The sequence below is a fragment of the Electrona antarctica genome, assembly GCF_951216825.1.
Source record: "Electrona antarctica genome assembly, chromosome: 20".
NCBI lineage: Eukaryota > Metazoa > Chordata > Actinopteri > Myctophiformes > Myctophidae > Electrona > Electrona antarctica.
In genome coordinates this window covers 29,980,495-30,008,418 of record NC_136801.1, presented here as the reverse complement: position 1 = coordinate 30,008,418, position 27,924 = coordinate 29,980,495, and the positions used below count along the sequence as shown (strand labels likewise).

Here is a 27,924-nt window from a genome sequence, read left to right as displayed (position 1 = left end):
ATATTCACCGATATGACCCGATATGACAAATAAGGGCCGATCCGATACTTTTCCCGATACCGTGTCGGGACATCTCTGTATATTTCCATACGTTTTTTTTGTGATATGTTGTGTCTGTGTGATGTGATGTATTTTAAGAAAACACCATTCACCATTTCACTAGAACAAAGTGATATTCAAACAACAAAAATACCTGTACATGATTCATTTAATTTTTCTTACAATAATTCATTGTGATTTATGGCATATTCATGTCAAGACTCAAGACTATGTCAGCTATCCCTTATACCCACAATAATAATAATAATGGCAATCACACATTAATCATAATGCTAATCATAAATGTTAAGTATAAGCTCTTCTGTAGTGCAACTGTAGGTCCGATCATTTACACGCCATTACAGTATGTACTCGGCAGGGGTTCCCAAACCCAAGATCCTGCCTGTTTTATGCCACTAGGACAGTTGTTCCCATCTTTTTCTGGACCAGGCCAAACCACTTGCCAGACCATCTGGAAAGTGGTCAGATAGGTGGGCCGTGTGCATTTTGCAGAGCATAATTTATTTTAATGATCTAACAACTTGTGTTTCCGGGCTTGGATCAATGGAACTAAGTTCCTATTCATCGCAATCACAATGACAACTTGTTTTCTAGGTTGTAAGAAAAAGTAAGGAGTTTCTCCAATGATTTCAGGGGGGGGGGCCCACTTGAAATACCCTCCTGGCCCACCGGTTGAGAACCACTCCACTAGTGTGAAAATAACGGCATTCACCTGGTGTCCTTGTCGGGCAGTCTAATCAGGCATGAGTCAAACACAGTCCAGGGCAATGGTTCGCGATGCAACAAAACCTGTGACAATAATATGTGGCAGAGAAATGGCAGCGGTCTGAATTGCCACGTTTCAGGTCGCTCAGTTTGGGGGATTACGTTTGCAAATGGTTGCAAGTTGCAGCTTGTTGCGTTGCAAATCACTGGTGGTGACTGGGCTTTAGATCTGAAAACAAAGAGTACAAAGTTGAGCCGCACACACTGTTGTTCTCCCGTAGTCTAGTTCAGACTAAAGAAGTTCAGACTAAAGAAGGCATGTTCACTTGCGATAAAAAAAACAAAAAACAATACATGTTTTTTTTAATAAAAGAAAATGGACTAAGGGAGCAACAATAGTGCACGGCTTAATACTCTTGGATTTCAGTTCACTTCGGGGCCCCCATGCCTTCAAGAGTTCCGATGTGCGCTAGTACTCTTTGAACTTTAGATCTGAAATACCAGATGAATTCAATTAGGTATGATTGCATGATAGGAAACCAACAGTTCCACTAGTGCTGCCCTGAACCAGATGCATTACAAAACCAGTGTTTTAAATTCACTTCATCCTAAGCAGCTATACTCTGTGTGCACACACACACACACACACACACACACACACACACACACACACACACACACACACACACACACACACACACACACACACACACACACACACACACACACACACGTGTCATTTAAAACATTCTCACCATCTGAGTAACATTTTTAAAATGCTGTATGCTAAATCTGTAGACCTATAGCAACAACGCAAAGAAACACACCAAAAACAATGAACAAAACAAATGCAAGGCACTTAATGTTTGGAGGCGGATTGCAAGACGGAGTGAAGCAACGAGTGGGGCATCCCGACATGAAAAGCAAGAGCACCAAAACTCGATGTCGGATAAAGACACTCTGCTTCAAACGAGCAAAGCTGTAGAAAGCCAGGCAAACGTTATGCATTTCCATTTGTCCTTAAAGTGCAACACACGGCCCTTGACGGGCCAACTTTGAAACAGCTCGACATTGTAACATAATTAAAGTGAGACATACATCTAGAACTAGAGCTCGTCGCCATCACACAGTGCTCGTTAACATATTATGTGACCTATGGCTTTTTTGGGGGGCAACGCAGTAGTCAATTACGTTTAGGGTTGGGATCCTTTAGGATTTTAACAATTCCCCCTTAACGGTCTGATTCCTTAACATTCCCTTTAACAATCCCTATACATTTAAAAATATACATCTATTTTTTTGCTTTCATTATGGACACAAATTCAATCATAGATGCAGTATTGCATACATATATTAGTGTAGTGTTTCTCAAAGTGAGGTCCAGTGGTGACCCTCTGCGTTACTGGAGAGGGTTCCCTTACAGGTCATAAAGTGTGCGCAAATGGAACCAAATGGACCCATTTGTACACTCTCAAGGTTATGGTGGTACTTACAATGAGAACGTTTGAGAACCACCGCTATTGTAATTGTATAATTGTAAAGCAGACATGAAGTCCACATACCAGCTCTGACAGCTTGGGAAAAAAAACAACAAAAAGTTCCGGAACTGTTCCCAATGTGACAGACCCGATTCCGGTTCCTCAATGTTGGATGCGGTTCCAGATCCCAACCCCACCTATGTAAATCAATGTTGGATGCGGTTCCGGATCCCAACCCCACCTATGTAAATCAAGCAGAACGCTCTCATCCTCACATCGTACACCTCATCTTCATGCCCACTTGATTAAAGGCCAATCCATAGTCCCGTTTTCGGTGAAGAGGTTGACCACCGAAAACTACAAAATGATGTCACGCCCGGGGGTGGTCACCGCTCACACAACACATCTGTTTTTTACCAACCACCGTTTCGGTGGGCACCTATTCACCGAAAACTGGACTATGAATATGCCTTTAGTCTGGCGTAGCCGGACGACCAGAGACCTCCGCTTACCGATACGTATATGGGGGAATAGAATAGAATGGTCTTGGGACACCCAATTTTAGACCATTCACCTGACATATCAAGTAAGCAGATATCTCTGCTTGTCTGGCCACATTGACACTAGTCAGTCAGTAGATAGTTTGACATAAAAGGTAAGTTGGGTACGTAGAGATGACCCTGTAACGGGACAGCCTATAGTTTGCCACCATGTGATGGACGTGATGGCCATCTGATGAGTCTGGCAAAACCAGGACTTCCGTGTCTGACGGCGGCAATGCCATTACGCTGTATTCAAACACTTCAACTGAGGTTAATTATTGATAAATGGATGACACATGTCAAAGCAGCGCGTAATCGGATTACATTTACAATCAACAGTGCTTACGATTGCCTGAACCATGATGGCGTCGAGAGGATTTTCATGGGAAACCGATTTGAACCATCATGCGTAGCGACGGTCCGACTGCCTCGGGAGGAGGTAAATAAATATATGTGCATCGTTATAAGCGTAAATATGTATGCATTCTTATTGCATAAAAAATCTATGCCTATAGAAAAGCAACCGGCTGGGAGCTTGTAGCCACATTCGCGGGTGTAAATCAGAGACTCTGGAATGTGGGAGTGAAATGAAATGATTTGTGTCGGTCAGAAACCTTGTGTCGCTACATTTGTCTCCCCGAAAGGTGCCCTTTCTTAAAGTAACAGTTTGGGATATTCAAGGTTTCCAGTGAACAGCAGGGATTTAACCCATTTAGGCCTGACGTCGACATAAAAAAAACGTTCCCTCTGAAAGAATATATAGCTATTCAAAGATTTGTGCCGCATTTTTACGATTTAAAAAAAAATAGCAGACCTACAAGTTCATAGCGCGCCACTCGGTGGCGCGCTATGAGCTTGTAGATCTGCTATTTTTCAATAGCTAAAGTATAACAGAATGCTTGAAACACCAAAAGGGGTTCCCGCCCAAAATGGGTTAATCGCAGCCCTTCTTTGAACAGCAACAGACCATCCTCTCGTTATGGTCGATTAGGCCTTAGTGCGTTGGTGTGTTTTGATTAAACTACCTGGTTTAACGCATGGAGATGTGTTACATTAAATTGAGGGTGGGCTATTCCATCGCGTCAGAGATGATACACTCAGTGGAGCTTCTCAAGGAACATACTGTAGTTACATCCAAGAACCTGACGGTTGATGGCCTCGGATCACTGGTGGCCAAACTATAAATGGTAAATGGTGCATTTATATTAGGGGTGGCGGTGGATCAGGGGTAGAGTGGCCGGATGGGAAACGCAAGGTTGCCAGTTCGAACCTAGGCTCTCCAGAGTTAGTGTAGAAGTGTCCTTGAGCAAGACGCTGAACCCCTAATTGCTCCCGATGTGCAGGTTGGTGCCTTGCATGGTTTCCTCTGTCATCGGTGCATGAATGTGTGTGTGAATGGGTGAATGTAATGCACAATCTACGTAAAGCGCCTTGGACAAAGGCATCATTTAGGAACCAAATAGACCGTTACAGGTTAGTTTACACATGGAAATGCAAATTGACAAATTATCATGGATGATTTTGTAGATTAGGTTCCCAGTCTAAGAGATGCCGGTAGAAGTCATGTCGAACGGGGGGCCAAATGAATATCAAACTGGGGGTCATTGAAAAAAAAGGGAAAAAAAGAAAAGAAAACATTGGTATCCAGAGATGCATAGATTCATTGTTGACCGAGCGTTTTCCGTCCACAACTGTGGATGGAGCCGTCCACATTACACACTGTCTGTCCTCAGGGCACTGTCACCCTGGCCTGTGCCATGTACAGCCACAAGGGGGCAGCTCTGAGACAAATGGGATGCCAGAAAATGGGTGAGAGGGAGTGAGACAAAAAACACTGCAGTTTTCTGTCCCCGTCCATCATTTACAGTAAACTTCCACCTTGGACAATAAATAATAATAATAATAATCATCATCTAGTAAAAGTGAAAGGACTCACTCTCACTGTCACACGATAAGTGTGTGACAGATGTGTGAGACAACAGGCTCGACGTGGATTGTCACACGAGTGTCGCGAGAGCGCCATTTTGTCCAATATCTCAATCTCGCAGAAGTCTTACAAATGAACTTCTTGCAGTTTTTGGTCGAGCAGGCTTTCTGGATCAGGGCCCACTTGAAAATCTCGAAAATGCACGCGACCACTTACCTGTAGCCGAATGGCTACCGTGCTAAGTGGTCAGATGGGTGGGCATTTTGGTTGGGCCCGTGTACACACTGTACAAATGGAACCAACATTTGGCATAGAGACTACTGGATTGAGGGAGCTGCTTCTACAGCAGGCAGGTTCAGAACTGTCCAGGAACTGAAAAGTCTCCCTGTTGTTTTAAGTTCCTTTTGTTCCTCCTCATTAACAGTCTTTACTGAGAGATGTAATCCTCACAACAAACACCACAAAATGTTGAACAAATTAAATCGGTAAAATGTCCGCTAACCGATCAAATCTCGTCCGAGATGAGTCCACCATTAATTGGAAAAGGGTGTGTGGCAGCATAAAGTGACCGCTTCAAATCCACAGGATTGAAGGCAGAGGCAATCCAGAGAGGATATTGTACAGTAAACTGCTGCCCTCAACCACCCATACCTCTTTAGTTCTCCCACTGCAGGGAATATGAGAGTCAGGAAGAAGAGAAAGAGAAAGAGAAAGAGAAGAGAAGAGAAGAGAAGTTAGATGAAATATAAGAAGGAAGGATGAACATAAGAAGGGGTATATAACAGGTTGTGGTGGGAGGAGGAGGAGGAGGAGGTTGTCAGGGCTGCTGGTAGAACTGGGTGATTCGGATGACTGGAGGAGAGCGACTGAGTTGCGGTGCACACCAACATGCTGATGAACGCACCGGCCGGACCTCACACCTGCCCCTGGAGGGGAGGGAGGGAGGGGAGAGAGGGAACAGAAGGAGGAAGATTACATTTTATTGTTTGTTATTATAACATTCATTTATTTAACACTGATCTCATGGATCTCAATCAAAATGAGCTCATTTTAATTGAGGCTGGAAAGACAGAACAGGACAAGGCAGAAAGAGACTCCAGCTATTGCAGCTCCACTGAACACACACGCACGCGCGTCAAGTCTTCTGTCCCATTCTCCCCCATTCCATATCTGCCTGGCAGTGCCTGCTGGACGATGGGTCGGGAAATGCACTAGTGCTGTTGTAACAGTTAATCAAACCTATTATTACTTTTTTAATCGATAATTGTATCAGGAAGTTATTCCATGCCTTGTCTAAGCGCGGGACACGTTACACTCGGCACAGCAGCCCTGACCGGTCAGTCAGGTGAAAGTTCTATGGTCTACATGTTTCGTTAAGACATTATTAGAGCCATTTGCTTTCAGCCTCGTTACACCAAAAGGCATTTCCCTTTGTGTCAGTACAACAGAGAGAGAGAGAGAGAGAGAGAGAGAGAGAGAAGACTTGACAACCAGCCACACACAGCACCATATCATAGTGAGTGCACTACACTGACTACAGTATATCATGTAGTGCAGCAGAGAGTGACAGACAGACAGGATGAAGAACAGCTTCAGGACAATGCAAGGCGACGCTCAGCACAATGCACTGTAGTACAACTAGTACACAGCACAATGCACTGTAGTACAACTAGTACACAGCACAATGCACTGTAGTACAACTAGTACACAGCACAATGCACTGTAGTACAACTAGTACACAGCACAATGCACTGTAGTACAGCTAGTACACAGCACAATGCACTGTAGTACAACTAGTACACAGCACAATGCACTGTAGTACAGCTAGTACACAGCACAATGCACTGTAGTACAACTAGTACACAGCACAACGCACTGTAGTACAACTAGTACACAGCACAATGCACTGTAGTACAACTAGTACACAGCACAATGCACTGTAGTACAACTAGTACACAGCACAATGCACTGTAGTACAACTAGTACACAGCACAATGCACTGTAGTACAACTAGTACACAGCACAATGCACTGTAGTACAGCTAGTACACAGCACAATGCACTGTAGTACAACTAGTACACAGCACAACGCACTGTAGTACAACTAGTACACAGCACAATGCACTGTAGTACAACTAGTACACAGCACAATGCACTGTAGTACAACTAGTACACAGCACAATGCACTGTAGTACAACTAGTACACAGCAGGATGCACTGTAGTACAACTAGTACACAGCACAATGCACTGTAGTACAACTAGTACACAGCACAATGCACTGTAGTACAACTAGTACACAGCAGGATTCACTGTAGTACAACTAGTACACAGCAGGATGCACTGTAGTACAACTAGTACACAGCACAATGCACTGTAGTACAACTAGTACACAGCACAATGCACTGTAGTACAACTAGTACACAGCACAATGCACTGTAGTACAACTAGTACACAGCACAACGCACTGTAGTACAACTAGTACACAGCACAATGCACTGTAGTACAACTAGTACACAGCACAATGCACTGTAGTACAACTAGTACACAGCACAATGCACTGTAGTACAACTAGTACACAGCACAATGCACTGTAGTACAACTAGTACACAGCAGGATGCACTGTAGTACAACTAGTACACAGCACAATGCACTGTAGTACAACTAGTACACAGCACAATGCACTGTAGTACAACTAGTACACAGCAGGATGGAGCTCAGTTCACTGCCACTGCTTTAGACTATTCAAACAGTCTCAATGACCACACTTTGTGAACGCATCACATATAGTGATTAGGCATGTAACGATTCACTCAACTCACGATACGATTCGTATCACGATATGAGGTTCACGATACGATTTTTCACGATATTAAAATAAATATATATTGTAAAGAAGAATTACTTAATTTATTTTATTTTATATAATTTATCTTCCCCCCTGAGATTTTTTATTTAACTACATTGCAAAAAAAGTAGCATTACTTTTGACAGTGCAGAAACATAATTGCCTTCCTTGATGAGTATCAACGACCATCATCACCTGGGCACAGTCACAGACACACACACAGCTCCCCTCTACAGTGCTCTACTACTGAAAGTGACTATCATTTCTCTCCAAAAGCACTTGAATATGATGGAATATGACTAAAGCTCACATTTCACATCACACACTAGCCCCCCCCAAATTTTCTAATTTCAATGAATCGATTCATATCGTTGGGATTAATATCGATATATATCGATATACGATATATCGTTACATGCCTAATAGTGATGCATTGTGAGCTTGTCGACTGGCTATTTTCGAATAGCCTAAAAATAAAAGTGGGCTTAATTGTTCAAGCTGTCCCTCATTTTGATGGTGACCCCTGTACCCCCCATCAAGGACTGAATAAATACATAAAATACATGATAATTCTAAATGGTCCTGATTTGGATGAACGACGTAGGGGTGAACTGAATCCAGCCCTGCCCTGCTGTACATCACCATCACCATGTGTAACGTGTATTGTGCAGCCTTGCTGCTGCCACCAGACACAGTCAGAAACAGTGGGAAGTACGACGAGATGTGTACAAGTACATCAGAGGTGTGCAGTAATGTACCTCGCTCATTACAGGCCCTCTAGTTCACATTGGGATAATGATGCTGTGGAATATGAGGGGGAAAACAGATTATAAAACGGTTATAAAAAACAAAACAAAAGGTCAGCCAATGGAAAGCGAAATAAATGACAAATTGTCGGTTGAAATCCTCAAATGTCCTAAACGGTTACATAAAAAAATAATATCAGATCTTTAAGCTCAAAAGTGTCACATCGCAACATGTTTTGAGCTTGTAGATCTGTTATTTTTGTATGACGTTTTCTGCCCAACAGTAACGATATGATAATAAAAAATGGTGCAATAAAAATATATTGTTCATATCATGTTTCTAAAAATAATATTGTATTGTGCTATGGCAGGTACAAAACAACAACAGTCAATAAGAAGAATTATACCAGTGTCGGATTGTCCATATTCACTTCTTAATTAACATCGACTAGATAGCCATCAAATCTGACTGACCAATCCAACGCAACAACAATAACATTAACATCAGCTTATCAGTGTGAGAGTCGACTACTAAATAATAAAGAAAACAGCATCGTCCACAGAATTGAGCCCCGAGGTACACCACATGTAATCAATAAGACAACAAATGGCTTGAAACGTTCCATTTGTTACACAAGATTACAAGTATGTTAGTTACCTTTCCCTAGAAAGACAACAGACTGACTCTTTGCTGGGGATATAGAGCACCGAAGTCTGTCGTCAATATCGGTAGAGGGCGCCAAGTCCACAGATTCATGTACTTTTTATTTGCATTGTAATCCCCATAGGGGGATTTTAGATCGCTTCATATAAGAACTGTGTTTGAAAAATAAACAAATCATCCAGGCCGCTTCACTCATATGGATATGAAGACTCAACTGACTGAGAGAAAACGCTATTGTTACTGCTGCTGAATTAGTTACATTTTCACTAGAAATAGACTGTATCAAATATGATTGACGGACTGTCGTAAACAATACAGAGACACCTCCCCGACAATTTTGCCGAGACAGTTTGTTTACTTTTGGACTTATATGAGACGATTGATGAGATGACTCATGTATTTTATTATGAGATGACTGGCTGGCATCTCCCTTAGAGATAGGGTGAGAAGTTCAGTCACGCGGGAGAGACTCGGAGTAGAGCCGCTGCTCCTTCGCCTGGAAAGGAGCCAGCTTAGGTGGTTCGGGCATCTGGTTAGGATGCCTCTCGGGCGCCTCCCTAGGGAGGTCCTCGATGCACGTCCCACTGGGAGGAGACCCCGGGGCAGACCAATGGCGCAGATGGAGGGATTACAGTGTCACATCGCAACACGTTTTGAGACCCCGGGGCAGACCAAGGCGCAGATGGAGGGATTACAGTGTCACATCGCAACACGTTTTGAGCTTGTAGATCTGTTATTTATGTCTGACGTTTTCTGCCCGGGGCAGACCAAGGCGCAGATGGAGAGATTACAGTGTCACATCGCAACACGTTTTGAAACCCCGGGGCAGACCAAGGCGCAGATGGAGGGATTACAGTGTCACATCGCAACACGTTTTGAGCTTGTAGATCTGTTATTTATGTCTGACGTTTTCTGCCCAACAGTAACGATATGATAATAAATAAATGGTGCAATAAAAAAATATTGTTCATACCATGTCAATTTTGCCGAGACAGTTTTGTCTTTGGACCACAATGCTTATATGAGACGATTGATGAGATGACTCATGTATTTTATTATGAGATGGCTGGCTGGGATCTCCCTTAGAGATAGGGTGAGAAGTTCAGTCACACGGGAGAGACTCGGCGTAGAGCCGCTGCTCCTTCGCCTGGAAAGGAGCCAGCTTAGGTGGTTCGGGCATCTGGTTAGGATGCCTCTCGGGCGCCTCCCTAGGGAGGTCCTCGACGCACGTCCCACTGGGAGGAGACCCCGGGGCAGACCAAGGCACAGATGGAGGGATTACATCGACTCGCTGGCCTTGGAACGTCTCGGGATCCCCCAGGAGGAAGTCACTAATGTTGCTCTAGAGCTCTCTGGTGGAGCTGTTGCCCCCGCGACCAGACTACGGATAAGCGGTTGAAGATGGATGGATGGATGGATTTTAAGATGACCCCATGTTATTCTCCATAGAGAAATTACTTCCATGGACCAGAGGATGAGCGAGTGACGTCAGGACTTTGGCACTCTATACTTATGTGCGTCAGACTGCATGCGTTAGAAATTAAATGCAGCACTCTCCTTATATGTGGTTCTGGCCACGGTCCACGGAGCCATGCGCCGCCTGCCATCAATAAGCCTTCTAATGTGATTGGATTACTTGTAGAGGCTGGGGTTGATAAAGCATCCTCACATACCGGTACATACAGTACACATCTCAATATGATAAGACTCCTATGAAAACAGAACTGCTGCAGATCAAATAAAATACAAAAAAACCCATCAAAGTCTAAGATTAATCATGTCAATAACAAAGGGCTCTGGGATAGGTCCTGCTCTCATGAGGACATTCACTTAATGGCAGAGTGTGAGAAGACAGGGTCCAGTGGGCTTTGGTTGTTGTTTTTTCCCTTTACAAGGAGCACAGACATATATAATTGAAAGTGGGTCAACGATGCATTATGCATGCACACAGTGTGCTTCACTGCGTATTGTGTGAACGCAGACTGGATCCTATAGATATGGCTTTCCTCCCCCGGGAACGGTCCATGGCCACCTCATGGCCGATGCCGTGTGCTTTCATATCAGCCAACGCGGTCGTCTGCCAGGTCTTCATAGGTCGGCCAGTGGGTCTTGTCCCCTCCATGTTAAATCGACATTACTTTCTTCACTCAGTCATTCTCTTTCTACGTGCACCCTACCACCATCGCAGTCTACTACTACAATCACATCCACTATGGCCTCCACTCCCTTCCTCCGTCTCAGCTCTTTCTCTACCCTCGGTGACACACAGCACATCCATCGTATCATCCCTCATCTCTTCATGCTCCACCCTCAGGGCCCATGTCTCACTTCCATTACATACGCCATGCCCCTTCTGATGCAGGCTGAGTACACTTGCCCTTTCATCTTCAGGTATAGGGCCTTGGATGGTAAAAAAAAAGTCCCTAAACATCTTCCAACCACTTTGTACCCTTGCAGTGACCGCTAGGTCCCCCACCATATCTGCGTTCTCCAAGGTAGCAGAAACTGCCCACCATTGCATACGTCTCCCCCTTTACTACAAGCTTGCTCGGCCGCATCTGCCTGTGGAACTGCCCCCCTGCACTGCTGACACTTGAATGTTTCGCTTGCCCTTTTACTCCACTGCATCTCCTATGGACCCATGGCTGACAGCCCTTGCACTGGAGAGTTCGCTTGGGCCTCAAGTCACATATAAAAGACGTCTGTCTTTTCGGTGTCTCCTGTGTCTTCTGTGTGTCACGCGGCTCGCAATGCGTGGTTTGACGAGATAAGCTTGCTCCACGGCTGTGTTGTGGGGGGAGGGGGGGCCAGAAGACAGCCGTGGAGCAAGCTTGTCTTGGCAAACTCCCATTGAAAATGCATTGCAGCCGTGAGGCACACACACAAGAGACACTGAGAAGACAGATGTCTTTTATACGTGACTGAGGCAGTATACTCCCTTTCCACAGACCCCACATGATGCATTGACACGTGTGTGTGTGTGTGTGTGTTTATGCGTTACCCGTCCTCTGCAGTCATGTCCTGGTCAGCCTCTGCATTGGACGACTCCACATCAACATCTACACTGCTCTCGCTGCCCTGAGCCGACAGAACACATGGAGACAACGGACTCACACATTCTCCACTGGGACACAGAGACAGAGAGAGAGAGAGAGAGAGAGAGAGAGAGAGAGAGAGAGAGAGAGAGATAAGTGGCTGGTGTGTGTATATATAATTCATACTGTGTGAGCTTGTACATTTAAGGGGAGGAAAAGAGTGGAAGTACAGAGCATGTTAGGGTTAGTAGGGTCAAGTATTAGTTTACTACCTGTATGTATAGAGTGGTTAAAGAAATAATGAATTTATGCACGGTAACAAAGCCAAGGGTCCAGAATGAGCCCAACTTTTTGGATCTGTGAAAACCCCTGTTGTACAAATAGGTGTCGTGTCGTGTGTGTGTGTGTGTGTGTGTGTGTGTGTGTGTGTGTGTGTGTGTGTGTGTGTGTGTGTGTGTGTGTGTGTGTGTGTGTGTGCATGCTGACTTGAAGTGTCTCTCCAGCAGCATTATGGCTTGTTCCCGCTCCTCCAGCCTCCTTCTGAGAGACAAGATCTCCTTCTGTTTCTCCGACAGCTCCTTCTGGAGACGGTAGTTGCTCTCCTCCAGAGTCTCACAGAACGCCTGGGGAGAGAGGGAGTGTCAGAGTGGGACGGTGAGGTGGAACAGGAGGAGAAAGAAGAGAGAGAGAGAGAGAGAGAGAGGGACATAGAGGGAGAGAGAGAGAGAGAGAGAGAACAACGCAGCCAATGTGCTGGATGATATTTATAAAATCCTACGCACACACACACACACGCACATCGCGCACACTCACCCGGCTCTCCTCAAGACTGTCAAAAGGACCAGGTGGATCATCGAGACAGAGGAACTCTCTCACTGCCAGGCTGTCAAGGGGAATGGAAGAATATAGACTTTTAGAAATCTGGGAAATTGTTAGCATGTGTTGTTTTAATAATGCAAATGTGGTGGAAGTTGGAACTGGATCTGGTTCCCACACCTAGTTCTAAACGTTTGAGTGTGTGCACATGCCTGCAGGCACAAGGCAACGGTAATGAAAGATAACTGGGATTAGGCCCGAAATTCCACATCAAAAGTCTAAGTTACCGGTGCCTGACAGAGGAGATCAAACTAAATCAGTATCTCTGCCACACACACGGCATGTGTCTGTCAGTCTCACTCACTCACTCACTCACTCACTCACTCACACACACACACACACACACACACACACACACACACACACACACACACACACACACACACACACACACACACACACACACACACACACACACACACACACACACACACACACACACACACACACACACACACACACACACACACACAACGATAACAACATATTCTTTAGTTTTGTGTCTGAGAGGCTAAATGTCATCAAATGGTAGTCCGTGGCTCAAATGGAGAAAGAATAATGGGCCTTGCTATGAAAAAGGTTGCTATACAGTATGTACAGTACCAGTTGGCGATGTCCTTGTGTGCGACCAGGTTCTGGAGAAAGGCCTGCAGACCCAGCTGTCTGTCCTCCAGGAAGTCCAGTTCATAGTTGTCTTTGAACCAGCGCTTAGGAGGCAGCGACAGACGGAAACATGGGAACATCTCCTTCAGCTGGGACCACGCATGCACGCACACACACACGCACGCACACACACACAATTTACCACCTAACCTAAGTAAGCCTTGCCGAGCCCATGTGGCCCATAGCGCAGGAGCCCATCTCCCGTTTCCTCCTGGGCCCCAGTTTTATAGTCATTGGTATGACCCGGCCAGGGGATTGAAGCTCAACCTCCCAAACTAAGGGCGGACAATCTTACGACATGGCTACTGAGCTGGTACCACCTAACCTGTGTAACTTTTACTATCCGACAATGGCTGGCTTGAGATCAACCAAAAGGTGGTTGAAAGATGAAAAGGCCACAGTTTCTGCGAGCGAGCTAGCGATCTTCAACAATAGGCCTATCTCACAGCCCGCTTTCCACGCCCACTTCCGGTAAATAGTGGTGTAATTTAACATTAGCATTTACACGTTTTTTTCTCTGGAGAATCTAAGTACATTTTCTAATGTAAAAATGTGACAGACCAATATTATTATGAAGCAAACAAGATGGTAAATCAGCTCGAACAGATAGAACAAACCTTACCTTGAGAAAACAAAAGTTGTAGACTTCTTAAATTACCTCTGTTAACATGTAGCGTCTATGGAGTGACGTCACGCTATCACCACTAACCCCGAAAGGGGGCGTATTAAGGGGGCGGGGAAATTCTGTGAGATAGGCTTATTACTACAGTAAGAAATCTGAGCACCACTTTCTTTTGTCTTTTTTAACTATATTTTAACCAGATTTACTGAAGTGAACTCAGCAGTATACCCACACCAAGTGCTTATTAACCTCTTTGTCACACACTTATCATAAACTTCATGGGATTTGGCCACAGCAATTTATGGGGAATTTTTCACAGTTTCACACCGTGGCAAGTGGCAATGAACGAGAGTCGTATGCACAGCAGGAGCAGGAGGTTATGATTAAAAGTGCTTAAATGTTCTCATACTTGGTAGAGCACGAATGAACGGTGGTCACGTCTGCAGAGAGAGCCTAAACGCCTACGTAACGTTTAGCACAAGCCATTGCTAGGGCTGTCACGTTCATGACATGTTATTGGCGATTAATTGTCATACAAATAATTTCGATTTAATTGCGTTTTGGACATAGAACATTGGGCAGTGAACATCACATTTCTGTTTCTGTTGTATGACAAAGTTAAAATATATGAAGAAATGAATGACATATTTATTATAGAGGAAATAGCCAATCTGCAAGCAAGCTCTATTTTTGGAAACATGTAAGAACATTTTTGGAATGGAAACAATTATGCAGAATAATAACTAATAATTGTGATTATCTCAAATAAATACTTGTGACAGGCCTAGCCATTACTGGCATCCCCACTGCGCATAGGTGTCGATGCTCATGGTACTGTAGTATGCAGTTGAGACGAATAACAGTCGAAGTCGATAATTTATTCTGACCCCTCCCCGAAAAGGCCTAGCTGTCCTGACCCCATATCCATAATGTATACATTATGGATAATTAGTGTGGACTTAGACTGTTATTCGTCTCAACTGCTCAGGGTTCAAGTACATTAATGTAAGTGAAAAATGTGTGCAGCTTTAACCCATTCTGGGCGGGAACCCCTTTTGGTGTTTTAAATATTATGTTATAATTTAGCTATTGAAAAATAGCAGACCTACAAGCTCATAGCGCGCCACCGAGTGGCGCGCTATGAGCTTGTAGGTCTGCTATTTTTTTTAATTTTGAGGTCAGGCCTAAATGGGTTAAACATGTCTATTCTCATCTTTGTCACCGTTGACAGGGAAGACAATCCCATCTATGTCTGCATCCGGGTGGCTCAGTCAACAAGAGGTTATTGGTTTGATCCCGTGCAAACCGCAACTGCAATGCCAACTCAGTGTACGAGAAGTAGCACGGCTTGGGCGCGGCAAGTCGTGTGGTAAGCACTGGAAGCTATAATGGTAGGTTGTTGCGCTCTACCTCAGCAATCCACCTCCCATGGGGTCTGGCACACTGCAACAGGGACATACCGGTACTCCTGCGTTCTCGGCTGATAAGCCTCTCCGACCTACTTACTTACTATGTCTGTGTACTATGTCCGTTGAGAACAAAAACTCTATTTCACACGCTCATATTCTGCATAGTCTCTCCAACCAGTGGAGGTGTTACCGACAAAAGTCTCGAGTTACACCTCATATTGGCAAAGGACCATTAACTGAGACCTGATCAGTTTCCTTTCAAACCATGGAAAAGCCAGAGGAACAGGACGTCCACACCCTGCATGCGTCTCCAGACCAATTCTTTAACGTTGGGTGTTCCTCTCCTCTCATGCGCCAGAATTCTGCTAGCCTGGAGCTACTGTGTGTTTAGACTCGTTCCACCTGTACCTTTTGCTGCTGTGTTTCGAGTTAATGACACTTCCTAATAACTTTTATTTGCCATAAAAAGAATACCGTTACTGAAAGTGTCTTTTTTATGTTGTCAGTGTTGTCACTGCACAAAATGTGTTGTTTAACCCATTCTGGGCGGGAACCCCTTTTGGTGTTATAACCCTTCTGGACGGGAACCCCTCTTGGGGTTCTGTACAGTATGTACAGTATTCAAAATGTTTTAATATTTGATGCTGGTATATAAATATTTGAAGTTTTTCAGAAAACTTAGGTCAGGTTTTCAAGGCATTTTTAGAATCGGCCTCAGTCCAAAATGGGTTAATGTGCTCCGGTCTAGGGGCAGTGGTTCCCAAACCATTTAGCTCAAAAACCCCAAAGAGAAATTTGATGTCTCCCTGGGAAAATTCAAATTCAAGAAATTATTTAGAAAAATATTTTGTTTTAATTTACCCGCGACTCTGCGACCCCCAAAATGGGTCCCCGCGCAGGGTTTGGGAACTACTACTCCAGGGAGGAGTTCCTCCAAATGGAGTTGCCCGACATTGATTTTCACAGTGCATTATAAAACGGTCACCATCTTCATACCACCATGAGCCGTTAATGACAGCACGTCTGTTTCATGCGAGACCAGTACTTATGACAGACAGGGTGTTCCAGTCTTCTGTCAAGTTCTTGCAATTCATGCATAGCCCGGAGCTACCGTTGCACGTTTAGACGACTTGGCCACCTGTTCCGGCTTGCGTTTTGCGATAACGAGATTTCCTACTATTTAATGTGTTTCTCATAAACTGCGAGCGTCTGTCAGCAGGCCCACGGAATGGCTTTGTTGTCGCGATTGTCATGATTTGCACAATGCGTCATAAATAATCACCCTCATACCATCACGCTCTGTTGTTCATGCCATGGTCGCATCTGCTTTTAACATCGTTGTTGTCAGGCAGAAGCCTCTTAACTCCACATTTAACTCTTTTTTTTTGTAAAGATTTGTAACCTACTTCGTCACACTGAAGTGTAACACAAGAGCAGCAAAACATTGTGGATCTACAAGCTCAAAGCCTGGCTGTCGCAGCTGCTATTTTGCCATTTTTTAATTTGAATCCTGTGAAGTATTTCTATTCTTTTGGACATGTGAGTTTTCAACCCGACAGCAACAGTGTGCATTCTGAAAGACCCAAATGTACCCCTCCTCTATCATCAGAGACCATTCCTCCAGCTGGCTCGGCTCCGTGGGCTGTTTTGCAGAGAAAACAGTGGCTCTTTGTGCAGCTTATAATGGCTTCCACAATGCACACCAAAAACCAATGGGAAAAATGCGGAGGGTAAAAAGCCTTTACAGTTACAAACGCAGCGCCCACACCAGTGAGGTTTGGCTAACTAGGCCTGTCACGATTACAGGGTTCCTACACATTTGGAATTTTAAAATTCCATACTGACGGAGAATTTTCCATATATGTACCGTATTCATGATCTCCATGTACTTTTCACAATATGTAATCTCATTATTTGAGTACCCTTTTGTTCTTTATCTACCGTCAGGGCCAAATTAGCCATTGGGCCAGTGGGGCCGTGGCAAAGGAAACTGGATCGCGCTGAACTGGGTTTGAGCCCTGAAATTGGGCATTGATTTAGTTAAATGTAGGTCTAAAAGATGATAAAAAAACGCGCTATGGGGGCCACAAAAACATTACCGGCCCAGGGGCCCTCGTGGGGGTTAATCTGTCCCTGTCTACTGTCCTCCCTTAGGTGAGCTATCTCTGGGGTTTTTAGCTCAATGCTGTAGGATGACCAGGCCATAACCTTCAGGCTCATTATTAGAAGCATAGTACATGCCAGTTATGTGTGATATATGTTTCTTACTATGGAATACATAGCCATGTACGGTAGTGCAGGCCCTTGCCTAAAGATTCTACATCATCAAAATGGCACTTTTTGTCTAAGTACTCCATCAAGGTCACCGAAAGCGCTAGGCACTGGGAGATAAGAGTTTCTCTCTCTCTCTCCTCCTTACTTCACCCCTCCCATGTGGTATTTTTAACTGATATAAGCTGTTTATGCGTCTTCTGTATGTTATGCTACTTGCAACAGCCCTTCTGACTGCGTGCAATTACATTTATATAAATTCAATTTAGATCAATACTATTTCCAGACTCTAATTCCGGGCCCGTGGGTCACTCCCTGGGCCAAGATGCTCAGATCTGCCTGTGCGTTATTGGTTTACAAAGCCTAAAAGCCAAACAGAAAGTTAAATTGTTAATCGCAATTATTTGTATGACAATGAATCGGCACGTAACATTTCATGAAGGTGACAGCGCCCTAGGGTGTTACCGAGTTTCCGCTGGCCATTAGGTGCATGGTTATCACTTATCAGGGGTCTCCATAGATGAAGGACAGGGGCTGTGATGGAAGTCTATGCATAAACACGTAACGAGACTGTCACGGGGCAGCCCGTGCCCCATGGACAATAGTAGAGACATTGCACACAACTTACAGCTGCTTCCATTTGATGATCATCATGCCGGCCAGCTTGGAAGTGTCTGTTTGGGTGTAGCTGTTTGCAATATTATGTGTATTTGGTATATGTGTATTATTGCTATCTAAAGTCTAAAATATGATATGATGTATATGTGTTGTTCAACTTTTTGGTATAATGGTATGGCTGTTTATAGGATATCAGATATGAGATTAGTTAATTGACAGTAAATTGCTAATCTGTGTTCTGGGTGTGGCTCACCCGTTATAAAAGGGAGGCTTCAGGTGAGGACTCTCAGTTGTGACTTGGAGCAGACTAGTACAACACTAAGGCCTGGGCTATACTGTACCTATATGGATCTTTTGCAAAACGGATATTTTCGTCTTCCGTTTTAAAAAACATCCCTGCCCATACGACAAAGATATCTGTGTCCACACACAAACGCAGAAACGCATTGAACACAGGAGAAAATCACTGCAGTAGCAGGTTTCAATTGTAGGCTATTTGCTTTACACTTGGTGCTAAATACAAGGAAAGTACCGCATTTTAAAAGCCACCTAAATTGTGAGTGGAAGTGGAACATGCTTCTTGCATCGTCTGTCAGCATGTCATGCTATGTGCGTGAATCTCCAAATCCTGACACTCGATCTTCTCTCTCCATATAATTTAAAAATATGATTCTGATTCATACACCCAATGATAGACACTTTATCATTGCTCTGGCAAGTACTGCACAGAAAATAATACCAGAGTCAGACCTATAGAAGTGTCGCGTCCGCAATGAGCGTGTAGAGTGGATATTTTCAAGGTGTATAGTAAATGTCACGTTATAATGTAGGTTATAAAGGACATATTCGGGAACAGCGTTGGTCGGCAGGCACAGTGACAACGGAATGCATGCAGTCAGGGTGCGCCCTTTATAACCTAAACAGGAGAGATGTGCCATGACTCATGAGCAAGGTGACTGGACATGACGGTCATGACCCACTGTATACTTTCTTCTCACTAACCACGCGATTTGATGCAATTGCATTCACACCTCTCTCTCTCTCTCCCTCTCTGATTCTCTCTCTCTCACCGTCATGTTTCATCGCAATGAACACGTCGTAGGGGATGTCACAAATTAGGCGAGGAAATGCATGATTCTCACATCCATGTGGCGTGCGCTGGTGTAGCTGTCAGACTAACTTTACGCACAAGAATATGCACACTCCACGCATTATCCACAGATTCTGTAGGTCCGCAATTAACCTATTATTCAAGCTTCGCCCTCCGCACCAATACAATTCATCTGGTGGCCACCGCGGACTGTTGATATTATTATTTATATTGGACTGCTCGCTGGTGATGTGGTGCAGTTGATGCAACAATGATAACTTATTAACTTACTTATTAACGCAGTGATATTAAAAACAGGAACAATCGGATAGATATCTGTGTTAGTTTCCAGGCGCAAGCTGCATTTCTCACCTATATTATAGTAAAAATGATATGCGCTAATGAGCGGTGACGTCATCGTTTCTCAAAAGCTCCGTTTCGCATGACTACACAGATCCACTGATCCGGATAATTTGGAAAAACCTGTTTGAGTGGCCGAAAACGTCGTTTGCGTGTGGCTGAAAGGCCCAAACGTACAAAGAAATGTGCATTTGGAAAAAGATCCATACAGGTGTAGCCCAGGCCTAAGGGAGAGCTGCCAGGGCCTTCATGTGTAAGGTTTGGCCTGTTTAAACAGTTTCTCAAGTTCATTTCAGATTTTTGGCTAGCCTTATTCTTGTTATCATCATTGTCTGCCTAGGCCCACTGTGTATATGCTGCACTGCTATTTATTAGGTGTTTGTGGAGGGAAATAAACATAAAAAAACCCTGCATTCCTGGACTTTGAACTGTTCTTGGAGCCTTAACCATCAGACAACTTTACAGAGACTATCACTATGCACACACGCATGCACACAATCACACACCTTGTCGTTGAGTCTGGAGAAGTCTGCGTATCTTCTGAACACAACCCAGCTCTCGTCCTGAGTCTTTCTGACCAGCAGCTTGTATACCTTCAGAGCGCACGTGCACACACACACACACACACACACACACACACACACACACACACACACACACACACACACACACACACACACACACACACACACACACACACACACACACACACACACACACACACACACACACACACACACACACACACACACACACACACACACACTTATTATTATTAAAGTCAATATATTGCTAAAACAAATAAAAACTATTCATGAATTTAAAAAAAAGAGATTTCATAAGATTTACAAATAAATAAATGAGACAATGTTTTTTATCTCGAGCTAAAAGATTTGGGAACCACAGGCCCTAGATCATTTCAAGTCAAATTAATACCTTTGAATCGCTTCAATATGTTGACAGAAATATGTTATTCAGTAAAAGGGAAGTCAACCAAGAGATGATTTAGAGCATTTGAAGGATGTTCTCTAAATCAGGACCGAAGAGTTGGAACAAGCATCATTGGCAATGCAACGCCTCCTGGGAGTCAAGTGTAAAACCTACTCCTAGTGTCATCTGGCAGCGCACAATGAGCAGGACATTAGGATACTTTAAATAACATGCAGTACTGTTATCACAAGTACAAATGCTGTGTTTCTGTTTAACCCATTTTGACCTGAGATCAAATTCTAAAAATGTCTTCTACATCCTGACAGTTTTCTGAAAAAGCTATGTATTCTTCGATTTTTTCAAAAATAGCAGACCTACAAGTTCATAGCGCGCCACTCGGTGGCGCGCTATGAACTTGTAGATCTGCTATTTTTCAATAGCTAAAGCATAACATAATGCTAACACCAAAACGGGTTCCCACCCAGAATGGGTTAAGTATAAATAAATAATTTGACCTCCCAAGAGAGTATGGAAAGTTCTGGCTCCACCCTCGTAGTGCAAAAGAGGCCATATTAGAATAATTCAGTTTGCACAATCATTTCTGATCCTTTTCTGCTCTGGCTTCCTGTTGGCATCCCACACAGCCTGGCTGGCTGGTACTAAATTGTTCATGTCCTTGACCCTGAACTCTGTCTCTCCAACAACGCCCGTGGTCATGTTCACTGCTAATGTGAAATCCTATTGTCTCTCTCTCTGTGTGTGTGTGTGACTGTGTGTGTGTGTGTGTGTGTGTGTGTGTGTGTGTGTGTGTGTGTGTGTACACAGTATGTGACAACACATAATGGAGGGGGCAGGGGGCAAACAAAGCGCCTTGACAGTACACAGAGCTCCAAATCCTATCTCATGCCCCGGTTGCTCAAATCCTCCCACATATCAGAATTCATCTCCTACACTGGTGGTGAACCAAACCAACCTATTGCTCTACTTCAAAATAATAATAATAATAATAATAATAATAATAATATCTCTAAGTGCTACAGGATTGAAACGCATTGGTAAAAAACAGCAAAGGTGTAAAAACAGCACATGATTTCAAAAACACTTACTTTGTTGTCAAACATGTATTGGAAATCTGTGATCCGTCCAATGAGATTAAATTGTGATTTAGCCTATACAAGATATAGTGTACGACTTCACCATGGAGCTGCAGAAAGAAATGCTAATCAGACATCATGATGTCATCTATGCGACCAAAACATTGTGAATAAGTAAAGTGTATGCTCCTTGTTTAACCTGCACATGAATCCAATTGGATTGGATTGCAGCTTTGCTCGACGAAAATCGGGCGTAAAATAGTCCCATGGTTTGTTGTTGAAGAGAAAAAGATGCCGCCATTACGATGCGAAACGAACACAGCCTGCACAGCATGTTGTAGTCCAAACAAACCAGCCGTTCACTTGCATTGAACTCATTTTCCCAGAAGGCCTAGCAGCCCAGAGCATGGCTTGATTTCCAGCGTCATCATCATAACGCGACGGCCTCGTCACCAGGTCCGCGACAAATCCGCCCTTTCTTTTTCATTATTAAAAAAATCACACCCGTGTGAACTGAGTGGTGTAAGGTATTATATAGCCTGATCAGCTGTGTTCTGATGTAATGTCTGACGTAATGAAATCAGCAGCAACCAATCAGCATCAACCATGCTCATTTTTTTTGCACAGACAGACAGACTAACAAAGCCAGTTGTAGGAGTGGTTTACACCACTCAAAAACGGCGAATTAAACACATTAAACAAATAGCGGGTTTAGCGTATTACGCAGCACCGACAAATGGATTAAATAGCGGGTTACGCAGTAGAACTGTTAAAGCCTTATACATTGCAGGTCAGACCTACTGTATGTCGCAACTTTACTTAGTAGGCTCTTTTTTCCCCCTCTACACCAAATCTCCCTGCCAAAAATAGCCGATCTACAAGCTCACATGAGAAGGCTTGTAGATGGTTAAGCTGCACTATAAAGTACCAGAAATACAGCCGTGTCTCGTACCGTGAACTTGGCCCTCTCCTCCATGACCTCATAGCCCAGCAGCGTGGGCGTGATGGGCCTCTCCGCATCTTGCTGGCCCTCCAGAGAGTCTGGCGTGGCGCGAGGGCAACTGGAATACTCCACCGAGGCCTCCAGGGCCCCGTTCACCCTGGCCCTGGTCACACTGACAGGACTCTGGGGAGGGGACGGCGTCTGGCTCCTGGCACCATTCTCCAGGCACCGCGACTGGTGCTGCTGGTGGGACCCCTCGCCTTGGACACCCCTCCCCCGGCCCTTCCTGGATGGAGACAGGGGCTGTCACGGTCATGACATTTTACTCGGCGATTCATTGTCATACAAATAATATTTTTTTGGCATTGGGATTTGGGACATTGGAACATAAATGAAAATAAAAATGTTGTTTAGATTAGATTAGAGATTAGCAAATAGCTTCAATAGACCAGTGGTTCCCAAACTTTTTCATGTCAAGGACCCCCACATTGACACTAATTAGCCCACGGACCCCCATAAGAGAAGATGTGTACGGCTCTAGCAGTGATGGTCAACCCGTTTAATTTCAAGGACTCCCAGTTTGACAGGAATTAGTCTACAGACGGTGAGACCCCCCCATTGAATGGCATTTCTATCTCTGGGACCCCAATTTAGATTGTAAAATCAATGTTAATTTAACAAATGGAACCAAACGGACCCGTTAGTGTCCGTTTGGTTCCATTTGTACACTCTCAGAGTTACAGACCATTTGGTTCCAAACTATCATTTAGCAGGGGACCCGCTGGAACCCCCTCAAGGACCCCTGGGGGTCCCCAGACCCCACTTTGGGAACCACTGCAATAGACAAACAAAGACATAACTGACAATGGCCGGTACCAGACAGGCGATTAACCGTTTCCGCACCGGCCCCGAGAAACCAAGATTAATTCACCTTTGCAATGGATGCCATGCCCCGCCATTTTTCAAAAATGTCTGGCACTGGCACGCTAGCGGCCACTATAGCACTGGCGCTGATCCAGTTATGTAATAATTCATTGTGACCAACCTACCTGGATGGAGAAAGAGAATCAGAGCTCCTGGACACGCTACCCAGTGACGACGCTCGCTGCGCCCGCCGTAGCTTGTTGCTGCCCCCGGACAAGGTCCTGTCCAAGGGCATGGGGACAGGCACGAAGGGTGATGCCATCCTCCCGAGTCGAGCACTGTGGAAATGACACGGTCAGGCCCTGGAATATTTAACTGACCTGCTGAAAACGTCCTCATGTGCCCAGTAGGACCCAAAAAGGGCCTGCTTGTCGTTCCCCGTAAATGACAAAGGTGACAGACTATCTTTCAGGCTGTAGATCCCAAACTTTGGAATGCACTTCCACAGGTCCTGAGAACTACAGCCTCTGTGGATATGTTTAAGGATAACCTTAACCCATTTAGGCCTGACGTCGGAATTTAAAAAATGTCTTCTAATTCCTGACAGTTTTCTGAAATACCTATGTTTCTATGTCAGTGGTGCTCCATATTTCATGTCAAGGACCCCAAAAATGATATGTAATTGGCCATCTGAAAATGTTATTCCAGGAACCCCTCAGAAGCAAAGAGTCGAGTTAAAAACGTTTGCTCTGAAATAATATACATTCAAAGATTTGTGCCACATTTTCACGATTTTTAAAAAATAGCAGACCTACAAGCTCATAGCGCAGCACTCAGTGCCGCGCTATGAGCTTGTAGATCTGCTATTTTTCAATAGCTAAAGAATAACATAAGGGCTCAGTACTTGGTCCCCTCCTCTTCATCATATACATCCTCCCACTAGGTCACATCCTCCGCCACCATGGACTTCAGTTCCACTCCTATGCCGATGACACACAGCTGTACCTCTCCACCAAAGCCATCACCCAACCACCCACTCCACTCTCACTGCCTGCCTCACAGACATAAAAACATGGATGCAAAATAACTTTCTCAAACTCAATTGCAATAAATCGGAAATCATCATCATCGGTCCCAACTCCCTCACCAATTCCACCCAAGATTTTTCATTTAAATATTGATGGATCCACTGTTACACCCTCCACCCGCATCCGCAACCTTGGCATCATTTTTGACCAAGTAATGTTAACCAAGTCCCCAAAACCGCCTTCTTCCACCTCAAGAACATTGCCCGTCTCCGACCCTCTGTCATTATCCGCAGCTGAAACACTCATCCACGCCTTCATCACATCCATCCTTGATTACTGCAACAGTATCCTCTACGGCACCACCTCCAAAGTTCTCAATAAACTGCAATATGTCCAGAACTCAGCTGCCCGTCTACTTACCAATACCCGTTCCAGAGACCATATTACACCAGTCCTCCATGACCTCCACTGGCTACCGGTCAAACAAAGAATCCACTTCAAAGCACTCCTGACCACCTACAAAGCACTGGCTCCCCCATACCTCTGTGACCTCCTCAAACATCATGTCCCCTCCCGCTCCCTCAGGTCTGGTGATGCAAACCTCCTCGATGTCCCCAAGACCAAACTCTGGACATGGGGTGACAGAGCATTTGCCTTTGCTGCCCCAACGCTGTGGAATGCCCTCCCTAAGGCACTCAGAGATGCCCCCACCCTCCAAACCTTCAAAACCGCCCTCAAGACCTACCTCTTCAACATTGCCTTCCCTAGCTAACCCTTTTCACTGTCTTTTAATGTTTTTATAGCTTAGTGTTTATTTCTTTTTTTTCTAATAAAGTTGTTTTTATTTGTGTTGTTACCTCTGTAAAGACCCCCCATGTAAAGCATCTTTGGGTACTCAGAAAAGCGCTATATAAAGTTCATTATTATTATTATTATAATCCTTAAAACCACAAAAGGGGTTACCACCCAGAATGGGTTAAAACGCTACTGCTTAAAGAAGCGTTTGCGGATGGTACTTGATTTTATTCTCCATTTATGTATTTTGTCAGCCGTCTTGCTTTAAGATGAATTGTACAGTATGTTTCTGTTGTTTGTAGTTGTTTTAATGTTTTTTTAAACGTTTTGTTTTTAATCTTACTGTACTTTATCTTACTGTATGTATTTTATGAGATCTCTTTATGAGATCTCTCTAAGAAGTGCTATAAATAACTTCACTTACCCTCCTCCTCTGTGCAGTTGTCACCAATGTTCTTTGTAGTGACACAGAACCGCCCGTCTTCCTTCAGGGGCTGCTGCAAGATAGAGGGGCCTGGCTGTTATGTTCAGCATAGGGAGGGGGTTTGATGATGATGATGATGATGGCCACGGGGAAGCACGACTCTCCACACACCAGACTTGGGGATCTCTGGACACAATAAAAGACGATCGTCAACTCTCTGTATCCCTATAGTGGGCTTTTCAGAATCAAGCTAAACTGGCCAAGGACTGCCTAGAGAGAGATGAAACAGGGACCCCCACTAGATATTGTACACAACAGTTTTGCAACTTTTTCATAGATTTCATAGATAGTCATTATGCCAATTCCCACACACATTTCTGTGTAGTCAAACTGCTGTTGTGTCCCACTGACTCAACTGCCAGTGAGGAGCCCCCACGGGGAGGACGCAGGGCATTCGTCGTTCCACTCCTCCCGCCCAACAGGTGCCACCCCCAGCCCGCAGGAGTACGTCCAATGACTCATCTGGCCAGTTGTGTTCACATAGATCCCCGACAAAGCCGGATGCACCACGGTGAATTCAAACTCACAACCTCTCTATATAGTACACCAAATCTCTTTGCCAAAGATAACCGATCTACAAGCACACAACACACCACAATGCGATGCTTTGAGAGCTTGCTGCGATGCTGGGTTTCAAGTGAAAAAGAAAGATCCCCCCTAGTAAGTAAAGGGGTCCCAGACCGTCTGTTGAAGACCCACGACTTGTCTTAGACCATATGGAAGGAGACTGAGTGAATACTGCCCTGAAATAAGGCCAACACAGAACACACTGCAAGGGCAGATTAATTATTGAATGACACCATAGGGATGGTGTCATTCATAATGGATGTATTTTGTGCATTTATGAGTACAATCCACCAAGGATATAGCAAACACAAACAGTTCATGGATTTGTATCCATTGTTCAAAAGAAGGTCTAATGCGGAGCAAGCAGATGTCTGATGAATTCATGTGAAGAACTAGTAGTCGACTTGATTTTTTACCCTGTGTTGGCCAGATATTGTAGACTGTAGTGTGGTAGCCAGGCAGCTGTGCAAATATTAACTGTGCAAATATTAATTATTGGCCATTAGTGTGAGCGTGAGGTGTGTAGCTGAGCGGAGTGCAGTTACTTTATCAAAATTGTGTCTCAATATATAAGGCTAGCAGCAATAAACTACAAAGAAAGATCCCTAATGTTGCAGCAGATGACATCAGCAGGTCAAATGCTGGTAAATTGCATGACTACTCTCACTATACAGTACCCCCCCACACATCCTTATCCTGCTCATAAGGAACAGCAGGTAGATCAAAACCCCAGAGGAAGTGACTATATTTGGCGAGCTATTTATAAACAGGTATCGTTGTCATGTTTGTGTTCTAAAAAATAAAGCTAAGAGAACAGACAGCATGGACACAATGACATGCAATATTAAACCCCACGTACAAGCTTCATAAATCATCCCAACTTATAGCGTTATGGTGACTAACAACGAAGCTAGCTGTAAGTTAGCCAGCTAGCTGGAAGCACAGACATCAGGCATATGGGCTGACAGGCGATCAGACAGTGTTCAAAGCTAAAGTGAACCCCATGAGAACAACGCACACAATGGCTTATATTACAGTATATAGAATACTTACTGAACAGCAACACTCACGCTTTACTTTAGAAGTCCCACTGATTATATGTACACGTGTAAAGCAATATGTGATGCTCTGAGCTCTCTCCTCGCTGTTCATGTACATTCCTCATCCACACACACACTACAATAATAAATATACCAAACACCCAGAAGAGGGCGCACTTAGGCTTTGGACTCGAGTAACTTAATTAACTGAACTATTATTGATCACCACCGTCCACCGGTGGCAATGCCAATGGAATAATGTATAAAT

General features: G+C 44.3%; 1 protein-coding gene across 4 annotated transcripts; it reads right to left on the bottom strand.

Annotated features, from left to right (window-relative positions):
- Window positions 1-190: 190 nt before the first annotated feature.
- LOC306913376 (sorting nexin-16-like) lies at window positions 191-27,815 on the bottom strand. Of its 4 annotated transcripts, XM_079489979.1 has the most exons (11): window positions 27,670-27,809; window positions 25,990-26,175; window positions 23,928-24,080; window positions 22,888-23,164; window positions 20,418-20,504; window positions 13,482-13,630; window positions 12,816-12,885; window positions 12,489-12,625; window positions 11,969-12,091; window positions 8,316-8,358; window positions 191-5,638 (listed from the first exon to the last, which is right to left on the bottom strand). In XM_079489979.1, exons 3-10 carry the CDS (start codon window positions 24,062-24,064, stop codon window positions 8,340-8,342), a joined length of 999 nt encoding a protein of 332 aa, XP_079346105.1. In that variant the 5' UTR covers window positions 24,065-24,080; window positions 25,990-26,175; window positions 27,670-27,809; the 3' UTR covers window positions 191-5,638; window positions 8,316-8,339. The 4 variants fall into 4 exon arrangements, with proteins under 4 accessions (XP_079346105.1, XP_079346102.1, XP_079346103.1 ...); XM_079489976.1 differs by lacking the exon at window positions 8,316-8,358 and having other exon boundaries at window positions 27,687-27,815; XM_079489977.1 differs by lacking the exon at window positions 8,316-8,358 and having other exon boundaries at window positions 25,990-26,173.
- Between the last annotated feature and the right edge of the window lie 109 nt (window positions 27,816-27,924).